Raw genomic sequence first — 7,780 nt, forward strand, 5'->3', positions numbered from 1 at the left:
TCCATACATTTGAAAGGTCATAATGTAAAATATAATTTTCTTATCACAAATGTATTTGTCATGGGTACGACGGTGGTCAAACGAGAGAATAGCCGGCAGCCGCCTACCCGTCTGCGGCCCGGTATTCGCTTTGTGAGACCGACCTTCCCGTCCCGCCTTGTGCCTTTGCGGCGCGGTGGGAGAGTCGACGGTGTCACGCTATCGTAGGGGTTCAGCTACCGTTACAGTGGTGGCAGTTGACAAAAGTGTAGACCGGTCGCTGCGGCACCTGTACCAAGGTGTATTGATACGGCGGTGGTCGTTTGGGCGGAGGTAATAATTTTTTACCTATAAATTATTAGTCCGTTTGGGAGAGTAGAATTATTTTTACCTGTTCTAGGTAAAACCTAGATACGGATAATGTCGTTGCGTTGCTAATCATTATTAATCGCTATAATTCAAAAACACGATTAGGTACGATTCAGACATACTGTACAAGTTGTATACCTAAATAATAAGTAATAACGCTACAGTGCCCTAAGTGATTTGTTACGTGTTATGTAATAAACTTTGATGTGGTGCGTCGTAAAAGTTGTTAAAAGTACCAATTATACCAGCCGATAATGAATGTGTACAATTTGCCGATTATATGTTGTACACATACTACAGTGTTGGGTAAATTACTTTTAAAAAGTAATGAAATTACGTTACTCGTTACTTCACATATTTTTATTTAAATTACATTTGGGTTACCTAAAATTATTTTGATAACGTTACGTTACTTTTTCATAAATAAAGTAGTGCGTGGTAGTATGTTACAAATAACGTTACTTTTTTTTTTTTATCTCTGATAACAGTTACCATTTGTTTTGAACCATATTCAATTCATAATATGATATATTTTACAATATATTTTAGATCTACTACCTAGTGATACCTAGTGTACAACATTTAAAATAATATGTAAATGTACAATTATCATTCATCTCACCTATTAATTATTATTTTTTATATGGCTATAGTAAAGTAGGTACCTATATAGTTAAATTTAATTGTATACATTTAAACTCAAACTACACATGTCTCTAATACTAAATACAACAATAAGGCAAGTTATTTTCTAATAAACAAGTGAAACTAAATGATACAGTGTAATTGGTAATCGTATGGTATTTTATGGTATTCATAAATCGTATTAATATAATATTTATAATATTTATACTAAATGTCTATATAGTATATAGTATTAATTGAAAATGGTGACTGCAGTCTGGTAAGGTATTAACATCGAGGTAGCCGGTATAGGTAGGTATATCAGTTTTAAATTCGTACCTATAGCCATATAGCTACATAGGTTGATAGCCGGTAGGTGGCTTACTCATAAGTCGTAAATCATAATTCGTTTTAATTAAATTTTATTTTTAAGTCGAACTCTTTTCTTTCTGATAATGAAAGTAATAACATTAATTCCTGGAATGTTTAATAATATTGTCGTATTATCGGAATCAAAAGTCAATAAAATTTATTTTTAATTTTTCTGGAATATCTTATTAGCTTATTTTTGTACTACATTCAAAACTATTATTTTAATAAGTAACGTGGAAAATAACGCATTAGTGCGTTACTTCATAGAAATTACTTTTAAAAAGTAATTGCGTTACAATTGCGTTACTGTAAGTAAAATGTAATGAAATTACTGCTGCGTTACTGAAAAAGTAATTGCGTTACAGTAATTTGTAATTTGCGTTACGTTACTACCCAACACTGGTAAAAGGTTACACCTACCTATCTAATCTGTAATGGTTTTAAACTAATTAACAATTTCTAACTATTGTTTGATCATGATTTTATTATTATTATTACCTACTATTATGATTACCATTTTATGGTAATAAATGATCGATATATTCGAAATATTTTTATGTGTTATTTTTTTACTGTGAGTGGTGACACAGAACAATCAAACAGAATAACATTTTAAGTTTTGAAAACGTAATATTTTATTTCGGGGATTTAATTTTTACAGAATTAGGTATACCAACATAAAATGTGTATTATTATAGTAATATAAAATGCCATTGTTAATTTTTCGAAAATTATTTATAGTTATTTATTTATATAATTATTATTATCTATATTTTGAATAATATTTTTGTATAGTATGTTTTTAACTGTATTATTTGACGTATCGATCATTCGAAATATATTTATATGCTATACCTATTTGTGAAGTTATTAAGTTAGTTAATTTGAATTACACGTAATATATTATTATCGTAATTGAAAACAAAATATTATTTATAAATTATAATATATAATTTTTTTAAAAAATATAATATAATATAATATACGTATTTGTAATTAAATATTAATTATAGATACTGATTATTAACGTTTAAAAAATATTTGTTCAACCATTTGCATGTGGTTGTGAGTACCTAATATAGTTGTCTATATTTTTTTTCCGGGATTCAGTCAAACAGAGAGCGGTCTGCCATGGTTTACGCTAATCCTAGCGGGCATATGACGATTATGCGACCGCGTCGTTTGACGTGTAGACACATGTCTAGACGTGCAGTAGACATACCATATTATACTCCGGCCCACGAGAGTCCATACGTAAACCGCGCATTCATATAGTAATACGTGACGTCTGTTTTCTCCCACCATGATGCCATTCCCACTATTCGGCAACGTGCCGATGCGCAGTGACGGACGCGTTCTGACATATGGACTCTCGTGGGCCGGAGTATAGAAAGATACCGCGAGTATAAATAACCGACGTGTAGTACACTAGTACTCCATATTCAACTATTGTTGTAGTAGTGAACTTACTGTGCACACTATTGCAGTTCTATAGTGCATACAGGTACCTACAGTGTTCTGTGTTATATACTTATGCGTAGCAGTTAGGTACCTACTTAAATCTCTGCATTAATGTAGGCATTATCATTTTATTTGGTCCGTACAGTCGACTAAGTACTTGGTACAGTGTTTTGCGGGTTTAATAGGTAGGTAACATGAATCAAACGTGTGCTTAATAATTAATAATATATTATTTTTTCATCGGTCTAGTTACAACCTTCCAATCACTTTTTTATAGGCGGTCAGTGCCTATACTCGGGAGTCAGGATCAGTCCGTGTGTAACGAGGTTCAACAACAGACAGGTAATTAATCAGTGTTAAGCTGAGATAAATATATCTAGATATCTAGACAAAGATGACATTTTTTTTTAATCTACATATACATTTTTTGATAATTTTTTTTACTCTCCGTAAGCTCGTAGCAATATAGAATAACTTAATAGTATGTTTTCGAAAATATCGATAGTTATAAATTAGTAAATACTCCCTACTTAATAAATTACTTAATTGTCTACCTATATAAATTATAATAAATAAAAGCTGTTTGATAAATTAAATTATCTGGATAAATTCATCTAGATAACAGTGATTTTTATCTTAGATATAATATGGAAATAATGTGGAAATAATATTCTCTATTTATCTAGATAAGATAAAAGATTTAAATTATATAAATTTATCTAGATATAAACTCAACACTGGGTATTTTATGGTTTAAATTGTGTGATGCAATAAAAATTATATACAGAATTAATACATTTTAGTTCTTAGAAGTATTCAAGTATAGGTACCACATCAATACATCATAATATTATATCAGTCAATCATATTTCAATGGCATATTATCCAATCTACTGCACTAATTTGAATAACGATTTAATAAATAGGTACCCAAGAGAACATATTCTATAGGTATATTTTTACTATATAATATATAATTTACTTCCTAATTAAATATTTAAATTTACCGGCTAAATGCACTTTACCAGATTTTTTTTTTAAATAACTTGTTTTTTTAGTTTTTATGTAAAATCTTGGTGACCTGAGCCACTATACTGGTTAATTAACCAGTTAGGTATACCTGAAGACCGAAGGCTAGGTTAGGTTCATTTAGATTACTCGCCTACCTGGAGGTAACTTAATTCAAGCTTATAGTTTTTGAGGGAGGCATAAGTACATAATATTATATAAGTACATCATACATGAATAGTATGAATGGTTACATGTATCTCAAAAGGTTGAGAACCCTTGATGTACCTACCAATACAATCTATAATCGAGGAACAATGAACATCATTCATTAATCATCACTTATTATATATTTCAATAATTATTTTAATTTAAAATAACTTAGTAGGTACCTAAATTCTCAACATTTCAGTGTACATAATATATTTTATTGTCCTTTACTCCTTATAAACTTAAATATTTTAATATCCTGTTGTAACATGATACAGTTATAAAAATGAATAAACTATTTTAATAATTTATTTTCTTAGGTGTTGTGTCAATAATGAAATGGACGCCTTACAGAAATCATTGTGTACAATTGATCTAAAGCAAATTATGGAATCCAGTGGACGTGAACCAACAACTTTTAAAAATAACTCTCATTCTGCCAGAATATTGGAAGATTTACAATCTCTACGCAAGTATGTTGACAGTGATTTAATGTTCTTTCAAACTAAATATTAGTATAACATATTTTTGTTTTTAGAAACCAAGTCTTATGTGATATAAAATTAAAAACCGATGACAACGAAATAGTTTATGCACATAAAAATGTTTTAATAACAGCTTGTCCATATTTCCGTGCAATGTTTAGTCATTTTGATGAAAGCAATAAAGATCTTATTAATATAAGAGAATTGGATTCCACTATTATACAACTTTTAATAGAGTATATTTATACTGGAGAAATTATAGTCACAAAAGAAAATGTACAGGTATAATTAAATACTATTTGTTTTGTTAAAGACTTCAAACACCATAATGTTATGTGAATTATTGTTGATTTCTAATAGGTGTTGTTACAAGCCGCAAATTTCTTACAGCTGGATTTTGTAACTGGTGCATGTGTTGAATTTTTAATTCAACGACTGGATCCTTCAAATTGTATTGCAATCAAAGCAATTGCTGACTTATACAACTGTATGGAATTAGTCTCAAGTTCTGATGCATACATTAAAAAACACTTTTTGTATGATATACATAACATAATTCTCTACATTTTTCAGTAACAAATTGTATAAATCAAAACATTTATTTTCAGAGAAGTGGTTAAAGGTGGAGATTTTTTATCTTTATCTCCTGAAGATTTGATTAAGCTTATCTCATGCAATGACCTTGTTGTTCCATTTGAAGATAAGGTAAGCAAACTACAATAATTGGTAATTGTTGTATTTTAATATGGAGTATGGAAAATGAACGTAACATAATATAGAGCTAGATTAGATTAAATTAGATTTAATTAAGTAATTATGAATAGTCATATACAATATAAAATGATAAGTAGTTGTATCGTGAATAAATAATATAAAATATAGTTATTGATAGTTAGATATATTGCACAGTTCTTGAAAACTATCCTTTACTGCTTTAGCCGTAAAGATGTATGTTAATTTTTTAATTTTAAATCTATTAACTACATAGACACAAAAGTGTAATATTTATATTTTATAGAATTTATTAATCACAATACATAATAATAATATATACAAATAAAAAATTCAGCCTAAAAAAGGTAAAAAATAGTAAAAATATTTTACTTTTAATTTCATGTGTATAATAGAATGTTATAAAAATAATATTGAAACTATTAAAAGTAGATTTAATACCATAGTAGGTAATATAAGAAATGTTATTTAGCTTTTTAAAAAAAAAAAATGAACCCACGCAAGATATATTATATAAGTATGGAATAAATAGATAGTATCGCCGCTGATCTAATATGATAACGCTTTGTTATATATTAAATTAATTTTTGTTCAAGGTATTTGAATGTGTTATTAAATGGGTAAAACATGATTTGAATTTGAGAAAAGATTTTATGCCAGAATTAATGGAACATGTACGTTTGCCATTATTAGCATCAACGCCTCATATATTAAATAATGTTGTTGAAGAACCTCTTCTTAAAAATAGTCCTAAATGTATGTTATTATAATAAATAAGTCTCCATGATAAATGTATATATTCTATTAATTGTCATTAAAATGCTTTTAGGCAAGGATTATGTATTTGAAGCGTTACGTTTTAATCTACATAAATCAGTTGAGCATTTCACCATTCCCCAAACAATAAGGTGTAAACCTAGGCAGTTTGGTGGTTCGCAAAAGGTATGATTCCGTTTTGATTAATTTATCTTCATAATTATTATGTCCATTTAAATCTATCAGGTTATTCTAATGTTCAATTGGTCTAATACATTGCCCAAGTGTTATACAGAATGGTATGACCCAGCAACCAAACTACGAAAGAATGCACCAGCGCTGAATGATTGTCATTTGATGGCTGGTTTTGGTGTCATAAGAGATCAATTTGTGTTTGCTGTGGGAGGTGTAAATCTATCAAGTTCGAAATCTGTTAGTATGCTTGATGTATCTTCACAATCGCCCTTTTGGGTTCCAATGGTGGACATGTTAGTTAGTCGAAAACTTTCAGGAGTCGGAGTATTAGGCGATTCCATATATGCTGTAAGTTAAATCAATATTTTACTTATTTTATATTATAAATATATATTATTTTATAATTCTAGGCTGGTGGAAGTGAGGGCCGCAAAATATTAAAAAGTGTGGAAGTATTTGATGTCACTTATCAAAAATGGCGAATGGTGTCTAATATGTCAATTACGAGAAGTAATTTGGGTGTTGGTGTACTCAACAATAAATTATACGCTGTGAATAATTATATAATTTATATATTTTAAGTTTAAATTGTTTTATTTCATATTTTATTTTATTTAATTGTAGGTAGGAGGTTGGAGTGGTTCATTAAGGTTGAAATCTGCGGAATTTTACGATCCCGGCCTTGACACATGGTCACCAATTGCAGACATGTCTGTGAGTCGCAATGGTGTCGGTATTGGCGTTTTAGATGGGGTATTATATGCTATTGGTGGTCATACAGGATCCGAAGTCCTTAAAAGTGTCGAGGCATATAAACCAAGTGAGGGACTTTGGACTTCTATTGCAGATATGCATTTGTGCCGATTGAGGCCTGGTGAGTAAAAAAATATTCATTTTAGAATTAACTTTGAGAATACATTGAATTTAAATTACAATTTTGTATAGGGGTATTCGCTAAGGATGGCTTATTATATGTCGTTGGTGGTGAAACCGAAAAATCTATTGTTGACACTGTAGAAATTTACAACAAAATGACTGATACTTGGACTATGGAGACATTGTCGAGATGTGGAATACAAATTTATGGTGGAGTAGTCGTTGATAGACCACCACATTTTACATCTAATTAGGTTACAGAATGGTTTCATTGTTGCTTGATGGTAGTTACAATGTATAGTGTATACATATGTCATATGACATAATTACGTATAATTTATGGTGAAACATGTATTTTTGTTCTATACATTTTTCTTTTTTGTGAATATTTGATAAAAAGGCTTTTGTAATGTTTATATTGACTATTTAAAATTAAATAAAATTAATTAAATAACTCACAATTTTCACATTGTTTACTGTTTACATTATATAATTTTGTATCATAATAATATGTTTTTGTACTGAAATACTGGATACAAGATTTTTTTTTTACTTGGAGGCCAATTTTGTAAGGTATCCACTGCCCTTTTAGTTTTTTTTCGAACATAATAATATGACGTAGGAACGTATATTATACGTTCCTACGTCATGAGGGCATCAATATAATTTAATAAAAGAATTTAAAAAAGGTGCATACCCAAAAGCTCAAGTAG

At 29.3% G+C, this 7,780-nt stretch overlaps 1 protein-coding gene across 2 annotated transcripts; it reads left to right on the plus strand.

Moving 5' to 3' along the window:
* The first annotated feature begins 2,713 nt into the window (after positions 1–2,713).
* LOC100163818 (ring canal kelch homolog) lies at positions 2,714–7,504 on the plus strand. Of its 2 annotated transcripts, none has more exons than XM_016805918.2 (12): positions 2,714–2,990; positions 3,055–3,147; positions 4,344–4,496; positions 4,562–4,790; positions 4,869–5,044; positions 5,117–5,213; positions 5,837–5,996; positions 6,070–6,182; positions 6,243–6,539; positions 6,602–6,742; positions 6,816–7,065; positions 7,137–7,504. In XM_016805918.2, exons 3-12 carry the CDS (start codon positions 4,363–4,365, stop codon positions 7,319–7,321), a joined length of 1,782 nt encoding a protein of 593 aa, XP_016661407.1. In that variant the 5' UTR covers positions 2,714–2,990; positions 3,055–3,147; positions 4,344–4,362; the 3' UTR covers positions 7,322–7,504. The 2 variants fall into 2 exon arrangements, with proteins under 2 accessions (XP_016661407.1, XP_016661409.1); XM_016805920.2 differs by having other exon boundaries at positions 3,083–3,147.
* Positions 7,505–7,780: the final 276 nt, after the last annotated feature.

This window comes from Acyrthosiphon pisum, chromosome A1, assembly GCF_005508785.2.
Source record: "Acyrthosiphon pisum isolate AL4f chromosome A1, pea_aphid_22Mar2018_4r6ur, whole genome shotgun sequence".
NCBI lineage: Eukaryota > Metazoa > Arthropoda > Insecta > Hemiptera > Aphididae > Acyrthosiphon > Acyrthosiphon pisum.

Coding starts and splice junctions, on each gene's coding strand:
- LOC100163818 (XM_016805918.2), top strand. CDS start 4,363: ATGGACGCCTTACAGAAATCATTGTGTACAATTGATCTAAAGCAAATT. Junction 5,997..6,069: donor TCTTAAAAATAGTCCTAAAT/GTATGTTATTAT, acceptor AAATGCTTTTAG/GCAAGGATTATGTATTTGAA. Junction 6,183..6,242: donor AGTTTGGTGGTTCGCAAAAG/GTATGATTCCGT, acceptor TAAATCTATCAG/GTTATTCTAATGTTCAATTG.